This window comes from Heterodontus francisci, chromosome 5 (assembly GCF_036365525.1).
Source record: "Heterodontus francisci isolate sHetFra1 chromosome 5, sHetFra1.hap1, whole genome shotgun sequence".
Lineage (NCBI taxonomy): Eukaryota > Metazoa > Chordata > Chondrichthyes > Heterodontiformes > Heterodontidae > Heterodontus > Heterodontus francisci.
This window is the reverse complement of record NC_090375.1, coordinates 164656643-164683788: the sequence shown is the minus strand read 5'-3', so window position 1 is coordinate 164683788 and position 27146 is coordinate 164656643. Positions and strand designations below refer to the sequence as shown.

General features: G+C 45.6%; 1 protein-coding gene across 1 annotated transcript in view; it reads left to right on the top strand.

Moving 5' to 3' along the window:
- The first annotated feature begins 2545 nt into the window (after positions 1 to 2545).
- Positions 2546 to 27146, top strand: part of LOC137369639 (collagen triple helix repeat-containing protein 1-like) — a 57731-nt gene continuing 33130 nt past the window's right edge. Inside the window, exons 1-2 of the mRNA XM_068030973.1 lie at positions 2546 to 2659; positions 26397 to 26618. Of these exons, the coding sequence (XP_067887074.1) occupies positions 2546 to 2659; positions 26397 to 26618 (336 nt within the window). The remainder of the gene's footprint in view (positions 2660 to 26396; positions 26619 to 27146) is intronic.

The window sequence follows — 27146 nt, the reverse complement described above, 5'->3', positions numbered from 1 at the left end:
AGGCATACCTCAAAATGAGGTGTCAACCTGGTGAAGCTACAACCCAGGACTACGTGCATGCCAAACTGCGTAAGCAGCATGCGATAGACAGAGCTAAGCGATCCCATAACCAACGGATCAGATCTTAGCTCTGCAGTCCTGCCACATCCAGCTGAGAATGGTGGTGGACAATTAAACAACTAACTGGAGGAGGTGGCTCCACAAATATCCCCATCCTCAATGATGGGGGAGCCCAGCATTTCAGTGCGAAAGATCAGGCTGAAGCATTAGCAACAATCTTCAGCCAGAAGTGCCGAGTTGATGATCCATCTCGGCCTCCTCCTGAAGTCCCCAGCATCACAGATGCCAGACTTCAGCCAATTCGATTCACTCCACGTGATATCAAGAAACGACTGAAGGCACTGGATACTGCAAAAGCTATGGGCCCTGACAATATTCCAGCAATAGTCCTGAAGACCTGTGCTCCAGAACTTGCCGCGCCCCTAGCCAAGCTGTTCCAGTACAGCTACAACACTGGCATCTACCCTGCAATGTGGAAAATTGCCCAGGTATGTCCTGTACACAAAAAGCAGGACAAATCCAACCCGGCCAATTACCGCCCCATTAGCCTACTCTCAATCATCAGTAAAGTGATGGAAGGTGTCATCAACAGTGCCATCAAGCGGCACTTGCTGAGCAATAACCTGCTCAGTGACGCTCAGTTTGGGTTCCGCCAGGGCCACTCAGCTCCTGACCTCATTACAGCCTTGGTTCAAACATGGACGAAAGAGCTGAACTCAAGACGTGAGGTGAGTGTGACTGCCCTTGACATCAAGGCAGTATTTGACCGAGTATGGCATCAAGGAGTCCTAGCAAAACTGAGGTCAATGGGAATCAGGGGAAAAACCCTCCGTTGGCCGGAGTCATACCTGGCACAAAGGAAGTTGGTTGTGGTTGTTGGAGGTCAATCATCTGAGCTCCAGGACATCACTGCAGGAGTTCCTCAGGGTAGTGTCCTAGGCCCAACCATCTTCAGCTGCTTCATCAATGACCTTCCTTCAATCATAAGGTCAGAAGTGGGGATGTTCGCTGATGATTGCACAATGTTCAGCACCATTCGTGACTCCTCAGATACTGAAGCAGTCCATGTAGAAATGCAGCAAGACTTAGACAATATCCAGGCTTGGGCTGTTAAGTGGCAAGTAACATTCGTGCCACACAAGTGCCAGGCAATGACCATCTCCAACAAGAGAGAATCTAACCATCTCCCCTTGACATTCAACGGCATTACCATCGCTGAATCCTCCACTATCAACATCCTAGGGGTTACCATTGACCAGAAACTGAACTGGAGTAGCCATATAAATACTGTGACTACAAGAACAGGATAGAGGCTAGGAATCCTCAGGCGAGTAACTCACCTCCTGACTCCCCAAAGCCTGTCCACCATCTACAAGGCACAAGTCAGGAGTGTGATGGAATACTCTCCACTTGCCTGGATGGGTGCAGCTCCAACAACACTCAAGAAGCTCGACACCATCCAGGACAAAGCAGTCCGCTTGATTGGCACCCCATCTACAAACATTCACTCCCTCCACCACCAACGCACAGTGGCAGCAGTGTGTACCATCTGCAAGATGCACTGCAGCAATGCACCAAGGCTCCTTAGACAGCACCTTCCAAACCCGCGACCTCTACCAACTAGAAGGACAAGGGCAGCACATACATGGGAACACCACCACCTGCAAGTTCCCCTCCAAGTCACACACCATCCTGACTTGGAACTATATCGCTGTTCCTTCACTATCGCTGGGTCAAAATCCTGGAACTCCCTTCCTAACAGCACTGTGGGTTCAAGAAGGCAGCTCACCACCACCTTCTCAAGGGCAATTAGGGATAGGCAATAAATGCTGGCCTGGCCAGCGACGCCCACATCCCATGAATGAATTTTTAAAAAGTGGAACATCGGTGAATACCCACTGATTAAACTGCTCAGCCAACAGAAATGGACACTTATGTTAAGATGTATTGTAATTCGAAGAGCAGCTCTGGTAACTATATTTTTGAAGCATATTATTTACGAATCCTATCATTTGCGCTTTGTGATCTGTCCAAATCTGTTGACACGCCACGTTTATAATATGCAGCTTGAAAGCTGCATTCATTCAGTTTTCAGCTGCAAAGGGATACAGATCCGTCTTTGTTCTCAAAACTAGCGGCGGTTTATAACGTGCAATCTATATCCTGACCAGGCCTTTACTAACCACAAACTTGTTTTTCCATCCATGTCTTTATTTTCATTCCGACAAGAAATCTAAACTTTCTGACAAAGATTTAATCTGTAGTTTTGAAAGTTTCAAACATTCGCACTCTTCATTTGACGTGAAGTGGAGCTGCAGACAGAAGTGAGTCAGTGTTTGGGCCGAGACATTCCTGAAATCCCGGCAGATGTTGATGTTCATGATCTGAAGCAGACGGAAAGTGTAGCGAGGGGCTGTGCGAGTGGGATCTGAGTGAATTCTCTGCCCCACCTTTGGGTCTTAGTTCTCATACTGGTTCTCCCAACATGGGCTCCTTGGCTCGGCTGCTGCTCTTCACCTGGCTCATTCTTCCTTTACTCGGCGCCGAATCAGGCAAGAAAAGAACTGCTCGCCAAAGGGATGAGGAGTTTATGGAAAGGGTAAAGTTTGTCTTTTACTTTGTCCAAACCGTTCTGTAAAGGAATGATTCTGAATCTCCCGTTTGGAACTATTAAATCTGGAGAGGAAAAAGTAACTACATTTTGAAATACTACTGAGTGTAAAAACTGGATGTAAATCCCGCTTTGAATCCGCTGCAGCTTGCCAGCGATGGCCAGCGATTCAAGTTTATTGACATTAACCCACATTCTTTCCCTTGCAGTTTCACGCCAGAAGGATTGGATTTTGTTCCATTCCATTGACTGGCTGGGTGATAGCGGGGGAAGAGAGGTGAAGAAGAATACAGCTGTAGTCAGTCGTGAAAAGTTTTATAAAATATTCAATTCGCAAAGAGTTGGAACTCCTTAACTTAATATAAAATAAGTAGGTGGCGAAGTTGTCCAACGAGAAAATCACTCGGACACTTTCATTAATCTTTTAGTTAACTCTCATTAAACTAACCTACTTTTATAAATATATTTTCTTCATAAAAGTTTATTAAGTATGAAGCCGACCATTGATTGCACACGGGGATAAAATTCAGTGTAACTTACTAGTTAAGTTATAAATGCCGTTTTGGGATGACTGGGCGTTTATCACCGGGGATTGAGAAAGATATTTAATTTGGATTGTGAATCTAGAGGACCCAAGTGTTACAACTGGTGTTTGGAGTAAAAAAGGCATAAAAAGCATAATATTTCCAAAGAACTGAAATTTGCAATTTTGTGTGCGACGTGAATAGGCTAGCATGTTATGCAGAAGCGGAAAACACCCAGTGTGGAAATTAGTACAATACCTGACTTCAGCAATGCATGAAGTGTTCCAAAAACAAAAGAGTTGGAAAACTTTGTATATATTTCTAATGAATCCTTGGAATTTTTTTTAATTTGTCCATGGGATGTGGGCATCACTGACTAGGCCAGCATTAATTGTCCATCCCTAATTGCCCTTGAGAAGGTGGTGGTGAGCTGCCATCTTGATCTGCTGCAGTTCTTGGGGTGTAGGTACACCACAGTGCTGTTAGGAAGGGAATTCCAAAATTTTGACCCAGTGACAGTGAAGCAACAGCGATATAGTTCCAAGTCAGGATGGCATGTGACTTGGAGGGCAACTTGCAAGTGGTGGTGTTCCCATGCATCTGTTGCCCTGTCCTTCGAAATGGTAGAGGTTGCGGGTTTGGAAGGTGCTGTCAAAGGAGCCTTGGTGAGTTGCTGCAGTGCATCTTCTAGATGGTACCCACTGCTGCCACTGTGCGTCAGTGGTGAAGGGAGTGAATGTTGGAGGTGGCGGATTGGCTGCCAATCAAGCTGGTTGCTTTGTCCTGGATGGTGTCGAACTTCTTGAGTGTTGAGATGGTTAGATTTTCTTCTTTGAGATGGTCATTGCTTGGCACTTGTGTGATGTTATACTCGGTCAAATGCTGTCTTGATGTCAAGGGCAGTCATTCTCACCTCACCTTTTGAGTTCAGCTCTTTTGTCCATGTTTGGACCAAGGATGTAATGAAGTCAGAAGCTGTGTGGCCCTGACAGAACCCAAACAGTGTTAGTGAGCAGGTTATTGCTGAGCAAGTGCCGCTTGATAGCACTGTCGACGATCCCTTCCATCACTTTGCTGCTGATCGAGAATAGACTGATAGGGCAGTAATTGGCTGGGTTGGATTTGTCCTGCTTTTTGTGCACAGGCCATACCTGGGCAATTTTCCACGTTGCCGGGTAGATGCCATAGCCTTTGCAGTATCCATTGCCTTCAGCTGTTTCTTGCTATCACATGGAGTGAATTGGATTGGCTGAAGACTGGCATCTGTGATGCTGGGGACCTCAAGAGGAGGCTGAGATAGATCATCCATTCGGCACTTCTGGCTGAAGATGGATGCCAATGCTTCAGCCTTGTCTTTTGTACTGATGTGCTGGGTTTCCCCATCATTGAGGATGGGGATATTTGTGGAGCCTCCTCTTCCTGTTAGTTGTTTAATTGTCCACCTCCATTCATGACTGGATGTGGCAGGACTGCAGAGCTTTGATCAGATTCGTTGGTTGTGGGATCGCTTAGCTATGTCTATTGTATGCTGCTTCTGCTGTTTGGCATGAAAGTAGTCCTGTGTTGTAGCTTCACCAGGCTGACACCTCATTTTGAGGTATGCTGGTGCTGCTCCTTGCATGCCCTCCTGCACTCTTCAACGAACCAGGTTGGTCCCCCAGCTTGATGATAATGGTAGAGTGGGGGATATCCGTGAGGTTACAGTTTGTGGTTGAGTACAATTCTGCTGCTGTTGATGGCCCATAGTGCCACATGGATTCCCAGTTTTACATTGCTAGATCTGTTCGAAATTTATCCCATTTAGCATGGTGGTAGTGCCACACAACACGATGGAGGGTATCCTCAATGTGAAGACGGGACTTCGTCTCCACAAAGACTGTGCGGTGGTCACTCACACCAGTACTGTCATGGACAGAAGCATTTGCAACAGGTAGATTGGTGAGGATGAAGTCAAGTAGGTTCTTTCCTCTTGTTGGTTCCCTCACTACTTCCCGCAGACCCAGTCCAGCAGTTGTGTCCTTAAGGGCTCAGCCAACCCGGTCAGTAGTGGTGCCAATGAATAACTCTTGGTGATGGACTTTGAAGTCCCCCACCCAGACTCCATTCTATGCCTTTGTTACCATCAGTGCTTCTTCCAACATGGGGAAGCACTGATTCATCAGCCAAGGCGGGTAGGGGGCACGGTCGGTGGTAATCAGCAGGGGATTTCCTTGCCCATATTTGACTTGATGCCATGAGACTTCATGGGATCCATCATCAATGTTAAGAACTCCCAGGGAACTCTCTGCAGACTGTATTATCACTGTGCTGCCACTTCTGGTGGATCTGTCCTGCCGGTGGAACAGGACATACCCGGGGATGATGATGCCAGTGTCTGGGACATTGTCTGTCAGGTATGATTTCATGAGTATGACTATGTCAGGCTGTTGCTTGACTAGTCTGTGGGATAGCTCTCCCAACTTTGGCACAAGCCCCCTGATGTTGGTGAGGAGGACTTTGATGGGCCACAGGGCTGGGTTTGCCATTGGCGTTTCCAGTGCCTAGGCCAATGCCGGGTGGTCCGTCTGGTTTCATTCCTTTTCTTAGACTTCATAGCAGTTTGATACAACTTAGTGGCTTACCAGGCCATTTCAGAGGGTATTTAGAGTTAACCACATTGCTGCGGGCTGGAGTCACATCCAGACCAGGTAAGGACAGTAGCTTTCCTTCCCTCAAGGACATTAGTGAACCAGACAGGTTTTTACAACAATTGATAATGGTTTCATGGTCACCATTAGACTAGCTTTAATTCCTGATTTATTAATTGAATTTAAATTTCAAATGCGATTCAAACCCATGTCCCCAGAGCATTAGACTAGGCCTCTGTATTACTCATCCAGTGACAATACCACTACACCATTGCCTCCCTGTGCTATGTGGGAACTCCAGAACATTTCTTTTTTCCTGGAAAATTGCATGTACAGGAAGTGTTTTCAGCTGGAGGAGCACAAGCTCTGGGTTTCAGAGCTCGAGCAGCAGCTGGCATCACGACAGTGTATCTGTGAGGCTAACAGCTACGTGGATAGTATGTTTCTGGAGGTGGTTACCCAACAGCTTAAGAGTATGCAGGCAGAGAGGGAATGGGTGACCACCAGATTAGGAGAACCAGGCAGGTAGTGCAGGAGTCCCTGAGTGCATCTTGTTCTCTAACTTGTTTCGGACAGGTGGTAAGTGGTGTGGGTGGCTCCCACTTTTCACCTTCCAACTGATCGCAGATAGAGTTTTGTTAAAAATGGTGGACTGAATTTTATGGTCATGCCGCTGGGAGCGGTGACGGGTGAACAAAATGGTGGTGCTCCCACTTGTCCTGTGATCGGCCGTGCTGCTGCAATTATGCAGCGGGTGGCCATTTTGCATAATGGGGGCAGCCATCCCCTTCCCAATTACGTGGCGGGGGTGAAAATGGACACTATGTTCACGGCGTTGCCTGATGTAGGGCCAGGTAGAGGCCTGCTTTAGGTCAGGAAAAAGAACCCGACCCAAACCCGACCGTACCACAGCAGGCCCAAGCCTGACCTGGCCCGAATCCCTCCGATTTTGCACTGAGCCCAACCTGAACCGAACCCGCCGCTACTCGGCCCGACCCGGCCATACATTTACTTATCTTCCTGACATCGAACCTGCAGCGCATGCACGAGATGTCATAGTGATGTCACTCGCTCACTGCGCAGACTCAGTTTTGTCCTGGACTCCCAGCTCGGGTTAAGTGTTTTTATTTTTAATACTTACCAGCAGAGCACTTACCGTGTGTGTCCGGCCCGACCCGACCCGACTGGACTTGATCTGGACTCGGCCCGACTCAAGCCGAGCCCGAAAGCCGGCCCCAGAAGATGGGCCTGACCCGACCCGAACCCGACACATGTCGTCAGGTCCCGTCAGGTTCAGGGCGGGTAGCAGGCCTCCAGGGCCAGGTGCTTGTGCCATCTTTAAAAGCCTGCCATCCCTGCATTCACTGTCTTCCTGCATTCTATTGAAGCTCACTGAAGCAACACTCCATGCTGTTACAAAAAGTTAAAACTCAGGAAGCCGCCCCACTGGGCATCCTTCTGATCCTGTCAGAGGTCCGAGCAAGGTTGGCCCCACGGTTCAGTGATGCCTCCCTGCTGATTCTCCTCCAGGCTGCAAGGAAAAGGCAGGAGGTCCTTCCCCAGCGATGGCAAGAAGAGGTCCTTCCGTCTGACTAAGCAAGCCCGAACGGAGATAGCAGAGGAGGTTAGTAGCCATAGGGTCACCCGACAAAACTGAATCCAGTGTAGGAAGAGGGTCAACCTGCATTCAGCAAAGGTTAATGGCACACTCCAAAATTGCTTGGTGTGCTCTGGTTGTCACTGTACCGTATACCACATGGGTGCCACTGCCATTCAAAGACAGGGAGGTCATAGCAGATCACTGGCATATGACTGACTGCCTCTGTGAATCAAGTCTCTCTCGTTAATACCTCAAGTTAGACCCATGACAGCTGGAGTCAGTATACCAGACAAAGCATCCCCCAGGTATTGATAAACGCCCACATTAGTAGAACCTTGATGTTGAAGTTTGGCAATGTTCAATATCTGCATCCTTGCTGTTTAAGGAGAAGAGGGCCCATAACAGGAGGAAGACAACCAGGACTGGTGGAGGAATGGATGATCTGCGTCCTTTAAGTCAAGCCGAAGAGGAGGCACTACAACTAGCTGGGAGCCAAAGAGAACTCGCTATCTCAGACATGGAGCTCGGGGTCCCAGCACAAGAAAGGGATAATTGCCGATCAGATACAAATTCAATAATCACGGTGAATTAGTTCTGGCATGCTGTCCTTAATGGGATATCTGTAGCCTAGCCCAAGCATATGTTGTTGCATTGAATTTTGCAGGTTGCTGTTCGCAGGAGACCACAGACCCCGAGAGACTGTCGACAACTTCTGAGGAGGAGGAGCACTCAGAGGATGCACCTTCCCATGACTCTCCTGCACCTTCCACCAGCGCAGATACTTTCACCTCGGTGGGAATCCGCTCGGCTTTACAATCAGGGTCACAATCCCATGAGAGCACAACACACGTGGCCGAGCAGCTGGTGGAGGCTGAGACAGCCGAGGCCTCTGACAGTCAGAGGTCTGTGGGTGGCTAGGCCCATGCTGAGCCCCAGGCTGATGTTGAGCCACTGGTTTCAGCAGCACAGGGCATGTTGGAGCTGCAGGGAGAGATAAGGTAATATCTAGCGGAGGTGTAGACTTAAGCGGATGGTGGGGGAGTCCATCCATACCATGAACACTGCCATGTCCCAGGCATATGAGTGAATGGCTTCATCCATCAAGAGGTTGGTAATCCTCTTGGAGATCCACATTCCACAGATGCGCAATGACCTGTAAAACCTCACCTTGGCCAGAGGTCCACTCAGCAGTGGCAGGGCGAGATAAGGACCAGGAGTTTGGAGAATGTTCCAGTTCCTAGTCCTTCTCCAGTGGGCAGGGATGCTCTAAGGAGTTTTGAGAGGGAGGAGGAGAGGATGCGCTCCACATCTAGGGTCTCCCCTCAGGGTGATTCGAGTGTGCACGCTGGCTCCTCATCCCCTCCGCCAGTGAGCCAAGCTCCAGCAGCCACGATGCCTGAGTGCACTCTGCACCAGTGCAGGAAGCCTTCAGGAAGACGGAGCCTCCAGGCCTCAGGCATCCAGAGGACACCATCCGACGCCATCCCAAGCCAAGAGGCATCATTATCAGCAGCGTGCCTCCAGTCCAGTTGCTATCACAGGGGATCTACCATGCAGGAGCACACACAAACATATCAAAAAGACACCTTGACATGCATGGGTATTCATGGGTGAAATAGATAGCTCATGTTTAATGTAATTAAAAGTTCATTGGTGCAAATCCTCAACCTTCATTGATGGATAACCAGATTCCACCATGGCGTGAGTGTAACTACTGCAATCCCGTCAAACACCAGGTGAAATTGGCAAAGTGACCATTGACATCATTAACATGCCAATGAGCATGATTGTTTCATTACTCGAATAATGTCACATGGGCACTTGCTGAATTGGATGTTGTCATTCATGCTGGAGGGCAATGTAGTATGGAGGCAGAAAACTTGATACTACATGCATGAGGGTGAGTTTTTGTCAGTATATTTATTGCAAGGCATGGATTTTGGAAATGCTCCATTATAAGGCTTTGACTTGCCTCCCATGCGTGCTGCTCGAGATGTCTGCCCTCCATCTCTGCAGGGATCTTCCACAGCTGCTTAAACTTGTGTGCTCTCTGTGTCTTCTTTGTCAGAGGAAGTTTCATACTCCCACATGTCTTCTCTGGCAATGCCTCCTCCCTCTGTAGTGCTATGTTATGTAGAACGCAGCAAATCACAAAGCTGTGCCCAACCTTCTATGAGGCATAGTGAAGAGCTCTACTGGATCTATTAAGGCAGCGGAACGCATCTTCAGCATATCAATGGTCAGCTCGATGGTTGCTCTGGTGGAGCCATGACAAGCGTTGTAACGCTTTTCTGCATCATTGCTGGGATTGCTTACAGGTGTCAGAAGCCATATCCTCAATGGGTAGCCCTTAACCCCGAGAATCCAATCTGGAAGGCGAGTGGAGGGAGTGAAAAGATGTGGCACCTGGGACTGCCGAAGTACGAATGAGTCATGGCAGCTTCCCAGGAAGTCTGTCCTGTAGTGCACATACTCATCAGCCCTCCTGAACAGAGCATTGGTGACCTCCTTGATGCAACGGTGTGCTGCGGATTGAGAGACACCACACATGTCCCCGGTGAATCCCTGGAATGATCCAGAGGCATAAAAAGTTTAGAGCCACAGTAATCTTCAGAGCCACAGGCATAGGGTGACCACCAAAACCCAATGGTCACAAATCGTGATTGACAGTGCACAGAGGTCTGTGACAGCCTGTCTGGACAGCCACAGTCTTCTCCGGCAGTTCTGCTCAGATATCTGCAGGTATGTCAGGCGAGTTACAATACGAACATACAAATTAGGAGCAGGAGTAGGCCACTCGGCCTTTAAGCCTGCTCCACCATTCAATAAGTTCATGGCTGAACTGATGACTCCGCATTTCCACCTACCCCCGATAACCTTCCACCCACTTGCTTATCAACAATCTATCTACCTCTGCGTTAAAAATATTCAAATACTCTGCTTCCACTGTCTTTTGAGGAAGAGAATTCCAGAGCCTCTGAGAGAAAAAAATTCTCAACTCTGTCTGGCATGGGCAATCCCTTATTTTTAAACAGTGACCCCTAGTTCTAGATTTTCCCACAAGGGGAAACATCCTTTCCACATCCACCCTGTCAAGACCCCTCAGGATCTTATATGTTTCAATCAAGTCACCTCTTACTCATCTATATTCCCTCGGATACAAGCCTAGCCTGTCCAGTCTTTCCTCGTAAGATAGCCCGCCCATTCCAGGTATTAGTCTAGTAAACCTTCTCTGTACTGCCTCCAATGCATTTACATCCTTCCTTAAATAAGGAGACCAGTACTGTACACAGTACTCCATATATGGTCTCACCAATGCCCTGTATAGCTGAAGCATAACCTCCTACTTTTGTATTCAAAGCTCGAAATACTTGCGACTGTATCTGTGCTCTTTGTTGTGTTCTGGGCTGCTGCTGCTCATGTCTGGGAGGCTCCTCGTGCACTACAGCTGCCTCTTTGGCCCACCTCCAGTGGATTCGCCTCAGCACAGCACGGCGGTCCAAGAAAACATATGAATCATATCCATATAACAAAAGCAAAATACTGCAAATGCTGGAAATCTGAAATAAAAACAAGAAATGCTGGAAAGACTCAGCAGGTCTGACAGCTTCTGTGGAGAGAGAAGCAGAGTTAACGATTTCAGGTCAGTGACCATCAGTTCTGATGAAGTCACTGACCTGAAATGTTAACTCTGCTTCTCTCTCCACAGATGCTGGCAGACCTGTTGAGTATTTCCAGCATTTCTTGTTTTGAATCATATCCATTTCTATCCTCTTCAGACCTTCAGCTTCCTTCAAAGGTTAAGCTTACCTACCTGTGCAAAGAGATGTTGGAATGTTGGTTACGGGAAGCCTACATTAGCTCTATGGTATGGATTGATGTTGGAACTGCAACATTTCCAAAAGTGCGAGCCATCATGAGCAAACCAACAACATTTGAGTGCCCTGCACTGTCCTTCTGAAAGAAAATTACCTCTACACTTGCTGAGTTATCCCAACCACTACCCCACTGCCACAGACACACTAATTGCAGAGTTCATCCAAACCAAGCCCACCCCCACCACAGACAATGCAATGCTTGCAACCAACCACTTCCCTAGATAACAGTGGTAAAGTAAATTACCCTTTCGAGTCACTGAGGACTCTCGCCTTGGTGCCACTAGCGTTTTAAAGACGTGAATCTGAAGGCAGGTGAATGCCGCACATCCAACACAAGATTGTGAATGCCTGGTAAGATCGTTAGGTTCAGATGTATGCCAAAGAGTGTTGAACATATGTAAATGCCAGTGCCGTCGCGGTGGTGCGGAGATGCCGCCACAGCACTTCACTGCCTCCAGCAGAAGTGGAACGCAGCATTATGACATCGAGTTCCATGGCAGAAGGCTCCATGCTAATTCTCCGCCCCCCCCAACTAAAAACCCGCCTTTCAGAGGAGCATAAAATTTAGCCCAGTTTGTTAGTCCCTGAGTGTTTTTAGAGCCAAATAAACAGACATAAGACAGGTTTTCTCAATTTTAAACAATTCCCGAAATGGTCGCTCCTTCACCCACAAATGCATTCACACACACATGCATATACAAAGAACAGTACAGCACAGGAACAGGCCATTCGGCCCTCCAAGCCTGCGCCGATCTTGATGCCTGCCTAAACTAAAACCTTCTGCACTTCCGGGGACCGTATCCCTCTATTCCCTTCCTATTCATGTATTTGTCAAGATGTCTCTTAAACGTTGCTATCGTATCTGCTTCCACCACCTCCCCCGGCGGCACGTTCCAGGCACTCACCACCCTCTGTGTAAAGAACTTGCCTCGCACATCCCCTCTAAATTTTGCCTCTCACACCTTAAACCTATGTCCCCTAGTAACTGACTCTTCCACCCTGGGAAAAAGCTTCTGACTATCCATTCTGTCCATGCCGCTCATAACTTTGTAAACCTCTATCATGTCGCCCCTCCACCTCCGTCGTTCCAGTGAAAACAATCCATGTTTATCCAACCTCTCCTCATAGCTAATGCCCTCCAGACCAGGCAACATCTTAGTAAACCTCTTCTGTACCCTCTCCAAAGCCTCCACGTCCTTCTGGTAGTGTGGCGAGAATAGATAAATAGAGAGAAAAGGGTAGGATACAATTAAATCCAAGTTACCGTACAGGAGTCCATTGCTTAAAGAACCTTCAGAGCTCTTTTGGGAGGAAATTTTATAACGGTGTTGCAGGCCTGAATGTTCCTTGTCTTGGAGTTGCTGAAGTGTTATAGCCTTCTGTGGTTAAAACTCAGCCCAAAGTTGGTGGTGTGAATTACTGGAGAAAGAGGATGTCCTGGAGGATTCAAGGACAGAATCTATTTGGTTAGAGCTAAGAAACAATAAAGGTACCTTTGCACTATTAGGTGTATGCTATAGGTTACCGACTAGTGGGAAAGATATAGAGGAGTAAGTTTGCAGGGAAATTACAAAGAGGTGAAAAAACTATAGGGGCAGTAATAATGGGGGACTTCAATTATCCTAATAGAGAACAGGATAGTAATAGTGTAAAGGGGAGAGATGGGGAAGAGTTTCTGAAGTGTTTTCAGGAGAATTTTCTTGATCAGTATGTTTCCAGCCCAACGAGGAAGGAGGCATTGACGATCTGGTTCAAGTGGATCAAGTGTCAGTCAGGGAACTTTTAGGGAACAGTGATCAGATTATCATCAGTTTTAGGTTAACCATGGAAAAAGGAGCAATCTAAAGTAAAAATACTTAATTGGAGGAGGGACAATTTCAGTGGCTGAGAACAGATCTGTGCAGGTAAACTGGAATCAAAGATTGGCAGACAGAACTGTAACGGAACAATGGACTGCGTTTAAAGAGGAGATGGTTTGGGTACAGTCAAGGTACACAAGGGGGAATCGTACTCCAACCCAAGCCAGAGCTCCCTGGATGATGGAAGAGTAAGGAAGTAAAGCAGAAAAAGGGTGAGTATGACCAATGTCAGGCTGATAATATAAGTGAGAACTTGGTTGAATATAGAAAGTTCAGAGTGGAAGTGAAAAAGATAATGAGGCAAAGTGAAAGTATGAGAAAAGACTGGCAACTAACATAAAGGGAAATTGAAAAGTCTATAGATAATAAAGTGGTAGCTAGTGGAGGGGTGGACCAATTAGGGACCAAAAAGGAGATCTACACCTGGAGGCAGAGAGCATGCTGATGTACTAAATGAATATTTTGCATCTGTATTTATCGAGGAAGAAGATGCTGCCAAAGTCCTAGTGTAAGAGGAGGTAGTTGGGATACCTAATGGGCTAAAAATTGCTAAAGAGGAGGTATTAGAAAGTCTGACTGTACTTAAAGTTGATAAGTCATCAAGACTGGATAGGATGCATCTGAGGATGCTGAGGGAAATAAGGGTCAAAATTGTGGAGGTACTGGCCATAATCTTCCAATCCTCCTTAGATGTGGGGTGGTGACAGAGGACTGAAGAATTGCAAATATTACACCCTTGTTCAAAAGAAGGTGTAAGGATAAACCCAGGAACTACAGGCCAGTCAGTTTAATCTTGGTGGTGGGAAAGCTTTTAGAGACAATAATCCGGGACAAATTTAATGGCTACTTGGACAAGTGCAGATTAATTACAGAAAGCGAGTGCTGATTTGTGACAGTCAAATTGTGTTTAACTTTATTGCATTTTTTGATGAGTTAACAGAGAGGGTTGATGAGGAAAATGTGGTTGATGTAGTGTATATGGACTTTCAAAAGATGTTTGATAAAGCGCTACATAATGGACATGCCTGCAAAGTTGAAGCCCATGGAACAAAAACGATAGTGTTAGGTTGGATATAAAGTTGGCTGAGTGATAGGAAGCAGAGAGTAGTGGTGAACAGTTGTTTTACAGACTGGAGAAAGGTATACAGTGGGGTTCCCCAGGGGTCAGTACTAAGACCACTGCTTTTCCTGATATAGATTAATGACCTAGGTTTGGGTGTACAGGACACAGTTTCAAAATTTGCAGATGACACAAAACTTGGAAGTATTATGAAATGTGAGTAGGATGGTGATAGACTTCAAGAGAACATAGACAAATTGATAGAATGGCCGGATATGTGGTAGATGAAATTCAATGCAGAGAGCATTAAGTGGTACATTTTGGCAGGAAGAACAAGGAGAGGCAATATAAAATAAATGACACAATTCTATAGGAGGTGCAGGAACAGAGGGACTTGGTGGTATACGTGCACAAATCATTGAAGGTGGCATGACACGTTGAGAAAGTGGTTAAATAGGCCTACAGAATCCTGGGCTTTATAAATAGAGGCATAGAGTACAAAAACAAGGAAATTATGGTAAACCTTTATAAAACACTGCTTCAGACTCAACTGGAGTATTGTGTCCAATTCGGGACACCACACTTTAGGAATGACGTGAAGGCTTTAGAGAGGGTGCAGAAAATATTTATGAGAATGGTTCCGGGGATGAGAAACTTCAGTTACAATGATAGATTGGAGAGGCTAGGGTTGTTCTCCTTAGAGAAGACAAGGTTGAGAGGAGATTTAATGGAGGTGTTCAAAATCATGAGGGATTTATACAGAGTAGACAGAGAGAAACTCTCTCCATTGGTGGAAGTGTCAAGAACCGGAGGACAGCGACTTAAGGCAATTAGCAAAAGAACTCACAGCGACATGAGGAAAATCTTTCTTTATACAGCAAGTGGAATGCATTGGCTGGGACTATTGTAGAAGCACATTCAATCAGAGCTTTCAAAATGGAATTCACAGAATCACAGACCATTCGGCCCATCATGCCCGCACCAGCTCTCCGAAAGAGTAATTCACTCAGTTCCATTCCCCTGCCTTCTCCCCGTAACCCTGCACATTCTTCTCATATAACAGTCCAATTCCCTTTTGAATGCTTCAATTGAACCTGCCTCCACCAGACTCTCAGGCATTTCAGACCTTAACCACTCGCTGAGTGAAAATGTTTTTCCTCATGTCACTTTTGCTTCTCTTACCAATTACTTTAAATCTGTGCCCTCTTGTTCTTGATCCTTTCACGAGTGGGAACAGTTTCTCTCTATCTACTCTGTCCAAACCCCTCATGATTTTGAAAAGCTCTTCTTTCACCATTGCACCTTCTTCCTTGGTAAAGACAGATGCAAAGTATTCATTAAATACTTCAGCTATGCCCTCTGCCTCCATGTGTAAATCCCCTTTCTGGTCCCTAATCGACCCAACTCCTCCTTTTCCACCCTTTCACTATTTATATGTCTATAGAAAACTTTGGGGTTACCTTTAATGTTAGCTCCCAATCTCTTTTCATGCTCTCTCTTTGCTTCTCTTATTTGCTTTTTCACTTCCCCTCTGGACCTTCTATATTCAGCCTGGTTCCCAATAGTATTTTCTACCTGGCATCTGTCATAAGCACGCTTTTTCTTCTTTATCTTAATCTTTACCTCTTCTGTCATCTAGGGAGCTCTGGATTTGTTTACCCTACCTTTCCCCTTCGAGGGAACATACCTTGCCTGTGCCGGAACTATCTCTTCTTTGAAGGTAGCCCATTGTTCAGCTACTATTTTTCCTTCCAAATTTTGACTCCAATTTATTCACCCAGCTCTATTCTTACCCCATTGAAGTTGGTTTTCCCCCCAGTTAATTATTATTACTCTGGATTGTTCTTGGTCCTTTTCCATAGTCAGCCTAAACCTTATGACGCAATGATCACTGTCCCCTAAATGATTTCCTACTGATACTTGATCCACTTGGCCCAACTCCTTCCCAAGAACCAGGTCTAGCAATGCCTTCTTTCTCATTGGGCTGGAAACATACTTCTGTAGAAAATTTTCCTGAACACACTCGAGGAACTCTTGTCCCTCACTGCCCTTTACACTACTACTATCCCAGTCTATTCTTGGATAATTGAAATCTCCCATTATAACTACCCTATAATTTTTGCACCTCTCTGTAATTTCCTTGCAAATTTGTTCCTTTCCACTAGCTGGTGCCATATAGACAACACTGAGCAATGTAACTGCACATTTTTTGCTCCTTAGCTCTAGCCAAATTGATTCTGTCCTCGACCCCTCTGGGACATCCTTTTTCTCTAGCATTGCAATGATCTCCTTATACCACCATCCCTCCCCCTTTTTTTTGGATGAGCACCTGAAGAGAGAAAGTTTGCAGGGCTACGGGGAATCAGCAGGGTAGTGGGACTAGCTGAGTTGCTCTTGCAGAGCTCTGGCATGGGCACTATGGGCCAAATGGCCTCTTTCTGTGCTGTAACCATTCTATGATTTCTATGAAACCAACCTTTACATTATATTAGTCTGTCTTAGTTGGATCAATAGAAACATTGTACTGTATAAGGAGTAATAAAGTCATTTTATTGCCAATTATAATACTTGGGTTTCGCTCGGGTTTCATTTCTCGCATTGAAAAATGGGAGAAAACAGGAAATTGAATCCCCTAAAATATATCTCAGACCAATTGTTAAAAATCATTGGGGATCTATTTCCTCACTCTTTCCTGCATATTTACCAAGGAGGCACAACTATTTTGAAGTGACAATTTGGGTGGGAGCCATTTCGGCTTGAAACGGCTTCTCCTGAGTTTCCTTGCACTTCTGCAGCAATCTACTCCCTGAGTTATAACTGAACTCATTTGAATGTGTCAAAGTGACAGCCAATGGCAAAACCCTGCCAGGTTAAAACCACTGCTGCACTTAAATTAACAGCTGTCGGCACCAAAGTTAAAAATGTTTACAAATCCATAAAACGTGCAAACAAATCACCAGAGTCCATTGTTAGTAAAATAGAATTGAAGAGCAGAAAAGTTATGCTAAATTTGTATAGAACCTTGGTTAAACCACACTTGCAGTACTGAAGACAGTTCTGGGCTTCATACAACAAAATTGACATAGAACCACTGGAGAAAATGCAAAAATGATTGACAAAGATGATACCGGAACTAAGAGAATACAACTATCAGGGCAAACTGAAAAGGCTGTGGCTCTTTTCTCTAGTAAAGGGAAGACTGAGATGTGAACTGATAGAGGTCTTTAAAATTTTGAAGGGGTAGATGGAGACGAGAATTTAAATTGTGGAACTCACTACCACATGGAATAGTTGAGGTGAATAGCATAGGTGCATGAAGGGGAAGCTAGATAAGTACATGAGGAAGAAAGGAATTGAATATAGAAACAATATTAGGCAGGAACTGAAGAATTTAGATTGGGGGCGGCTGTTTGAGGGTAAATCAACATCTGACATGTGGGAGTCTTTCAAACGTCAGCTGATTAGAATTCAGGACCAGCATGTTCCTGTGAGGAAGAAAGACAAGTTTGGCAAGTTTCGGGAAGCTTGGATAACGCGGGATATTGTGAGCCTAGTCAAAAAGAAAAAGGAAGCATTTGTAAGGGCTGGAAGGCTAGGAACAGACGAAGCACTTGAGGAATATAAAGACAATAGGGAGGAACTGAAGCAAGTAGTTAGGAGGGCTAAAAGGGGTCATGAAAAGTCATTGACAAACAGGATTAAGGAAAATCCCAAGGCTTTTTATACGTATATAAAGAGCAAGAGGTTAACCAGGGAAAGGGTTGGCACACTCAAGGACAGAGATGGAAATCTATGTGTGGAGCCAGAGGAAATGGGCGAGGTGCTAAATGAGTACTTAGCATCAGTATTCACCAAAGAGAAGGACTTGGTGGATGATGAGCCGAGGGAAAGGAGTGCAGATAGTCTCAGCCATCTCATTATCAAAAAGGAGGAGGTGTTGGGTGTCTTGCAAAGCATTAAGGTAGATAAGTCCCCAGGGCCTGATGGGATCTACCCTAGAATACTGAGGGAGGCAAGGGAGGAAATTGCTGGGGCCTTGACAGAAATCTTTGCATCCTCATTGGCTACAGGTGAGATCCCAGAGGACTGGCGAATAGCCAATGTTGTTCCTTTGTTTAAGAAGTGTGGCAAGGATAATCCAGGAAACTATAGGCCGGTGAGCCTTACGTCAGTGGTAGGGAAACTATTAGAGAGGATTATTTGGGACAGGATTTACTCCCATTTGGAAACAAACGAACTTATTAGCGAGAGACAGCATGGTTTTGTGAAGGGGAGGTCGTGTCTTACTAATTTGATTGAGTTTTTTCAGGAAGTGACGAAGATGATTGATGAAGGAAGGGCAGTGGATGTTATCTATATGGACTTTAGTAAAGCCTTTGACAAGGTCCCGCATGGCAGACTGGTACAAAAGGTGAAGTCACACGGGATCAGAGGTGAGCTGGCAAGATGGATACAGAACTGGCTCAGTCATAGAAAACAGAGGGTAGCAGTGGAAGGGTGCTTTTCTGAATGGAGGGATGTGATTAGTGGTGTTCCATAGGGATCGGTGCTGGGACCTTTGCTGTCTGTATGTAGCTCGTCTCATTAGTAAGTTTGCAGACAAAGGTTGGTGGAGTTGCGGATAATGATGAGGATTGTCAGAGGATACAGCAGGATATAGATCGGTTGGAGACTTGGGCGGAGAAATGGCAGATGGAGTTTAATCCGGACAAATGTGAGGTAATGCATTTTGGAAGGTCTAATGCAGGTGGGAGGTATACAGTAAATGGCAGAACCCTTAGGAGTATTGACAGGCAGAGAGATCTGGGCGTACAGGTCCACAGGTCACTGAAAGTGGCAACGCAGGTGGATAAGGTAGTCAAGAAGGCATACGGCATGCTTGCCTTCATCGGTCGGGGCATAGAGTATAAAAATTGGCAAGTCATGTTGCAGCTGTACAGAACCTTAGTTAGGCCACACTTAGAATATTGCGTGCAATTCTGGTCGCCACACTACCAGAAGGACGTGGAGGCTTTGGAGAGGGTACAGAGGAGGTTTACCAGGATGTTGCCTGGTCTGGAGGGCATTAGCTATGAGGAGAGGTTGGAAAAACTCGGATTGTTTTCACTGGAACGACGGAGGTGGAGGGGCGACATGATAGAGGTTTACAAAGTTATGAGCGGCATGGACAGAGTGGATAGTCGGAAGCTTTTTCCCAGGGTGGAAGAGTCAGTTACTAGGGGACATAGGTTTAAGGTGCGAGGGGCAAAGTTTAGAGGGGATGTGCGAGGCAAGTTTTTTACACAGAGGGTGGTGAGTGCCTGGAACTTGCTGCCAGGGGAGGTGGTGGAAGCAGATACGATCGTGACGTTTAAGAGACATCTTGACAAATACATGAATAGGAAGGGAATAGAGGGATATGGGCCCCGGAAGTGCAGAAGATGTTAGTTTAGGCAGGCATCAAGATCGTCGCAGGCTTGGAGGGCCGAATGGCCTGTTCCTGTGCTGTACTGTTCTTTGTTCTTTGTTCTTTTGTCCTTTGAATGTTAGGTTGATAGGGTGAGATGAAGTTAAGTGGGAGGAAGCTTGAGTGGAGCACAAGTACTGGCATAGACTAAATGGCCAATTTCTGCACTGTAAAACTTCTATGTAATTCTACAATCAGCTGTTCAAGGCAGAAGTGAGGAGTCCCTGAAACAGCAAGAGTCTGAAGATCTTTTGAATTCAGATTCTTGCAAGTAAGAAATCATTGTTGAAGTGTTGTTTTTCTTTGGCATTCTGCTTAGACACCTGCACTTGTTTCTTACAGGGTCAGATCACTGGTGGATTTTCAGGCCCACTCCTCTTAACCACAGTCAGGGCTTCTCAAAAACAGGTGTAACATTTCCTATGGGCACCTATGCTTGTGCTTATTCAAGGTGCCACCTGAGAGCCAGGATTGCAGGAGAAGGACACAAAATTTGGAAATTTAGTGAACAGTGAAGAGAATAGTAGACTTCAGGAAGACATTGACAGACGGATGAAATCGGCAGATACATGTTAAATTAGGTTTAATGCAGACACATATGAAGTGATGCACTTTGAGAAGAAGAATGGCAATATAAACTAAATGATACAATTTTAAAGTGGGTGCAAAGAGACATGGGAGTTCACATACACAAATCTTTGAAGGTTGCAGGACACGTTGATAAAGTTGTTACAAAAACATATGAACTCCTTTGCTTTATCAATCGAGGTATAGAGTTCAAAAGCAAAGTTTTGCTAAACATTTATAAATCACTGGTTCAGGCTCAGTTGGAATATTATGTCCAATTCTGGGTGTCACACTTTAAGAAGGTCGACTTGAAGAAGTTGCAGAGAAGATTTCCCAGAATAATACCAGGGTTGACGAACTTTAAGTATGTTAGGAGACTAGAGAAGCTGGGATTGTATGGCTTGGAGAAGAGAAGGTTAAGGGAAGATTTTATAGAGGTCTTCAACATTATGAGTGGTTTTGATAGAGTAAATATGGAAAAACTGTTCCTTCTGGCAGGAGGGTGGGTAACCAGAGGATACCAATTTTTGATAATTGGCAAAAGAACCAAAGGGAGATGAAAATAATTTTTTTATGTGGTAAGTTGTTACAATCTGGAATGCATTGCCTGAAAGTGTGACGAAAGCAGATTCAACAGTAACTTTCAAAAGGGAATTTGTTATATACTTGAAAAGGAAAATTTGCAGGGCAGTGGCAAAAGGGCAGGGAAGTGTAACTAATTGGCCCTTTCAAAGAGCCAGCACACAGACAATGTGTTGAAGAGCCTCCTTCTATGCTGCATGATTCTATGATAGGTTAATTGCTCACACTCTAAAAAAGCCCATAGAACAGAGAGGGTCCTGGTTTCATGTCTGCTTGTTTTATGGCAGATTGAACTGTCTCCCATGTTCTATTGATAAAATGCTGTCTCCTATGTTCTATTGATATAGTGCTGTGCTGGGGATGGATGGAGGCCTGGCTTGTGCTGCTGTTCTGAGACGCAGTAATATCACTGCAGCTGTGACTCCTAGGTATTTTAAGGATGCGCCTCCAGTGTGTCATTGTGTGCCAATTCTTCCTGCAAGAAGGTAGAATGAATGAGGGCAGTTGAGGAGTGTTTGCCAAGTGACATGAGAGAGGTGAAGTAAGTGACATTGGAGTACAAGGCTGTTAAAGGGGAGGAAGTGGTTTTCAGGTTTTGGATGTAAATAATTGCTGTAAGAGGAGCTGGGTAGCCATAGCATAAGATGTTGAGCTGGAAAGAAGACTATTATGGATTAGTTGAGCAAGTGTTGCTTTACGAGGGTGAAAAGTGTGTGCCGGTACCCAGGGTGAGTGGGGAAGAAAAGGGGAAAATGTGCAGTGTATTCCCTTGCTTCCTTGGCTGAGGATGGGATAAGTGTTGCTGCACTGTTTTGTAGGTACGGGGGAGGGGAGGGGGTGGGGTGGGTAACAGAATTGGCAGTCAGTACCATCTCCCTCCCAGGTGGCTTGGGTGATAATTCTGGGTGACTTGGTGTCACCCATACCCAGAATTCTCCTTGTCTTTATTTTCAATGCCTATAGAAGGGCTTGGAGGTCTGAATGAGTGAGATTGCATGCTCTTCTTTGGCTTCTTGCCATGTCACATTGCCTACTGGATACAGATGATCATAATTCTCTACAAAAGTATTAAAATTATTAAGCCATACAGTGGAGTTATCAGAAATTGAAGTGAAATATTGTTGCTCTGTGACCTGTTTGTGTCTGATTCTGCTGCTGAAGAGTGCAGACTAAACTGTCTTTTCAAAGGTTGCATAGAAGTTTTCTGCCTGCACACGTTGAATGCAAATAAGCAGATATGAGAAACTAGTTTGTGTCTTCCTCTGGAGCAGGGGTACTCAACTGGGCATCTGCAGCCTCTCGGGGTCCAAGAGAAGGTTTCAAGGGATCCGCCAAAAAAGGCTTGTGTGACTAAGTGATTGGACCCAGAAGGGTGCTGCCAGCCAGTGGCTCCGTCGGGAACTAGAGCTATAAAGATCTCATGTCCAACATAGTTTCCATCTCTGGTTTTTTTCACTTTAACGGAGTCATTGTGTGTTGCTTGCTCTGAACTACACAGGGGTAGAGAACCGATCCATGGACAATTCCCTTTCAGCTTGCAGTTATGTGATTGGTCTGGTGAACAAGGAGAAGCAAGTTAAACTAAATCATTTAGAATGTGTTTCTTGATGTCACACCTGATACTTTCTGCCTCGACTGCAAAATATTTGCAACAGAACATTAGGATTTACAGTCACAGGGTGATGAAAATCTCTTTCACACAACTTTTCAATCTCCCAATTATAATGAAAAGAGGAACAAGAGCCTCAAACTCCAATGGCCCCTTAGAATCAATATTAAATATAATGTGATACTTAGGACAGCTCCATACAAAGAAAGGGAACATGTTGAGGGAGAGTAAAGTAAGAATTCAAACTCCCCAGATCCTTCTAAGAACTGTGACAGCTGAAGATGCCAATAGACAATAGTGTTGAGAAACAAAAATAAGGTCCAGATATAGATTCCAAATTCTATCCCTGACAGATAGGGCTGAATTTTACCCCCATTGGACGGGAGCTGTCCACCAACTGAAAGGTCGGTGGCGAACCCGCCTCTGCCCGGCCTGGGGATCCGGACCGCATTTTACAGTCCTTTAATTAGTCTGAGGTGGGACTTCCACTTCATTGAGGCAGGAAGTCACCCCTAATGGAGCTGCTGGCCAATCAGCAGGCCGGCACCTCTCTGTCCCAGCAGCGCCACTGAGAGCGGTGGCCACTGCTGGGACTGCAACCCAGGTAAAGACAGAAGATGTCGGGGAGCCCCAGAAAACCGGTAAGTTTTTGGGGCCTTACTGGGGGCAATTGGTCAGGTCCCAGCGAGGCAAGGGTGGTTGATTGGGTGGATGGGGGAGCGTGTTGGGTGTTGGGGGTGGTTGGGGCATCGGGGGCAGCCCTCCATCGGGCACAGGGTGCCTGATCAGGAGGCCCCACCACCCCTCCCCCCCTACCGCCCAGGCCATCAGAAAGCTGCCTACTTTGAACAGGCAGCTTTTCTCGGGCCTGGGTCGCCCGCCAGCCAAGGGTAAAATCCCCGTGGCAGTGGGCGGAGGCCCTTAAGTGGCCCTGTGTAAAGTGTCAGCAGAGGAGGGAGCGGGTTGGGAAGGCCCGCCACAGCCTCTCGCTCCATTTACGCTCCCCCCCGCCTCTCACCCCGCCACCAAACTGCTCTTTGGGAGGGAGTAAACTTCTGGCCATAGTCTCCATTGACCTGAATACACAAAGTTTAGGTGCATGGTCACAAAACCAAGGGTTACGGGCCCCAAATGTATCCAGGTATCCCACTGGAGTTTCCAAGGTACTGGGGCCATTTTCTAGTAGAGAGCACTGGGCTGGTTCAGTGTCATGGTAATGTTTCCAGCAGCTGTCCTCCCATGAATCAGATTCATAAGATGGGGCAACTGTCTTCAGCAGGGTGGGTGGGGTTACACAGGACCGATAACAGGGTGTCTGCCAACTTGATATTCTCGATGTTTAAATCCAGTGCCATTTACCAAGCTCACTCATCAACTATGACATGGGAAATGCACGGCTCCACATCGGGTTTAGCGGAGGTATTCCCATATTTTGAGATATGGGAGGAAGAATTAATCACTGTTTACTTTTACCCAGAGTCTTGCTTCCGTGAAACAAGTTCCCATTTTTGACTAAAATCTGCCTCATAACTTGATTGTGGATCTCATAAACGGAGCAGACGGAGTCCTTTGACTCAATATCTCGAAGAGATGGTGGGGAAATTCCTTAAGCCTGTTTTGAGGGAGGTATCATGAAGCATGGTACTGTTGAGACAGAGAACATGCAAACTTTGTGCTACCTCTTCATTTCAACTATTTTAGTGTGTAGCCCAGCACGGAACGTGCTGCTGACTGGCTCCACGCTCAATAGGAGTCCTACCAGCATGCCTGGCTAGCATGAGACATGTCTAGCCTACACCTCTTAAAGGCATCCTGCCCTTCATAAAGGGGATCTGCACTCATCGTTGCAAATTATCTGTGGAAGACTTGGATAGAAGAGGAAGCAGACTAAATGGAGCAACAGGAAAGAGATAGAGCTTCCAGGTTTTCAGCTGCTGGGGTAGAGACAGTGCCAGAGGACTGGGGAATTGCAGACATTACACCCTTGTTTAGTTGTACAACTAATTTTTATACAGAAAAATACATGTGTTACGGGGGTCCGTGTAATATTTATAATATGGGAGGGGCCCCACAGAAACAAAGCTGTTGTGAGCTCTCGAGGCCACCAGCAGAACCAACATTTTTTTGGAAGTGCAGGTGTAGTTTAACTCATTTTTGAGGAAACATTAAGCCATTATGTACTTGGAACATTGCTAAAATACAATAAACACAGCAATCAGAGGAAATCATGTCCCAAAGGAAATATAAAAAACACTGTTCCTGCATAGGTGTTGGCATATTTTTGGGTTTCATCTGCTCTGCAGGATCATAAGCTCAAGTATAAATGTAAAAACAATAACAATTAAATCTCAGTACTGGAAAAAAAGCCTCACCATTTCTCTCAGCTCTAAAAATTGTTGGGTCTAGCTCAACAGTATCACACGCTTATACTGATGACAGGCTCTTTGTTGATCTCATTAATATGATAATCACTGAGTATTATAGCCCAGCAGTAGTCAGTACAGTGCAAATTAGCCATTTTCGAGGCACAGTGTGAACATTTATTCCATCAGGTAACTTGGATACAATGTTTACAATCTAACTGTGCTCAATGGTTTACCTAGTGAAGAAAAATCCAATTCTTTATTCAGCTACTACTCACCTCTGCTGGACCCAACCCCTGTTGGCTCCTGGTAGACTCTTTCTCATCCTCGGCCTTTTTGTTTCCATTTTAACTTGAGACTCTCTCATGCAGTCTCCTCCCTGTCCTCTGTTTACGACCAGGACATTATCTTCTCCAATCTTTGCCATGCCTATTTAGCCTGAATGCCACTGTGTCCATTTGCATGCATATTTTGGATTGTAGTTCACTATTTCTATCTGTGTTCCTTATTTCTTCTCTTGGCCCCTCGCAAGCCCTTCTCCGTTTCTTCCCGTCATTCAGTCAATCCACATTCAGAGAAGGGAATTCTCCAAAGCGCCCACCAAGGCACCTGTTGCTAACTCCCTATAAACCACCCTAACTCCGCATCCTCCTCACTCACTGGTCTTCCCATCCAGCACACCCTCTGAGGCTAACCTCACCAATCCTTCATGTCCATGTCACCTCACCCACTACTGCCTTTTCAGACTCTACCACCATTTCATTAATCACCAATCTTCTCCACATTTTCCTCCAGCATGTCCATTGACTCACAAACAAGGTCCTCAGTATTACCTGACCATACTGTGGACATTTGCATTGACACAATGGCTCTGATTGAAACTTGGCTCATAGGTAGCAGCAGCTTTCCCTTGACTGAAGCCTACCCACCTGACTATACTTTCGACCAACTGCCCCTCTCAAACCACTGTGGCGGCCCGGTCCTGATCACCAAATCCCCCTTTGGTTTCTCCCCTACTCCTCTGATGACATCTTCTCCTTCAAGCACCTCACCCTTCTTTCCTCTGCTTTGCAATCCTTATGATCTCCTACCCCACCTAAGTTTCTCACCGAGATATTCTTCCTCCTTTCCTCCCTCAGACTCTGCACTGAATGACTTACTCTGTTCATCAGCTCATCTTGGTCTTTTTCCTCTGAATTTACTGACCTGCATTAACCTCTCTCTCCATATAACCTTTTCTTTTAATGACCACCCCTTCAACCTTGCCATCTCATGTGGCCTCTCCACTCCTAGATCAGGATCACAGACAAAGGCATCTCCAACTGTTTCCTTGTATCCCTCACTATTCACATCCTATTGTACCCTTCCAATCCCACTTCTTTCTGCATCCACCCCAGATAACACACTCCATCACGCCCCTTTGTCTTCAATAAAATCTTTATTCTCCATTGATACTGGCTATGTTACTTGTAGCAAATCACAACAGGAGTAACATGGTTGTTGTTCCATTCAACAGCTATTGTAATGGGTCATTTCTGTTCATTTCTGTTCTGTTTGGACAGCAAAATTTGATTGTAACTGGTGATCTTTGTTCTCTCTCTTTAATGCAGCATAATGAAGTGTGTATGCGGGGTTCACCGGGTGTTCCTGGCCGGGAAGGTAATCCTGGAACGAATGGTATCCCAGGAACCCCAGGAATCCCAGGACGGGATGGAGCCAAGGGAGAGAAAGGCGAGTGTATGCAAGAGCGTCTCGAGGAACCCTGGAGAATCAACTACAAGCAGTGTGCCTGGAAAGCACTCAACTACGGCATTGACCTGGGCAAAATTGCAGTAAGTGAAATAAAGCATAAAGCAGATGAAGCACTGGAATACTATTTCCATGGACCAGAAATTGCTAGAAATATAATGATGCATCAACGACACTTGCCATTAATAATTTGTTAAAATACAGCAATTAGTGGTGAAGAAGCAATAAGCCATAAATTCTGATTCCCCACAAGTTCCTTAAAACTGAAAAAAATTACCTTCTCATCGTGAGGCTCCCCATTGAGGGTCATTGTTGGATTTACACCATTAATAGAAATTAATCTTGCCACAGCTATTTAGGACTGATAATTTATGTCTTAAAGACCCTGTTAATGATGTGATTTATGGTGCCTTTATAACACATAATCCTGGAGACTTAGAAGGGTGGCACCTCATTCCAGCAGGTATAGTGAATAGTTCTTCGTTTTTTTTTACTTTATATCTGTCTTGGTATTATTTTTTGCGTCAATCTTGCCATCCACACTTCTGTTGTGTCAGAAGGCAATAATGTTCAGGATTCAAAGATGTTTCCACACTCAAACAAATTAGATA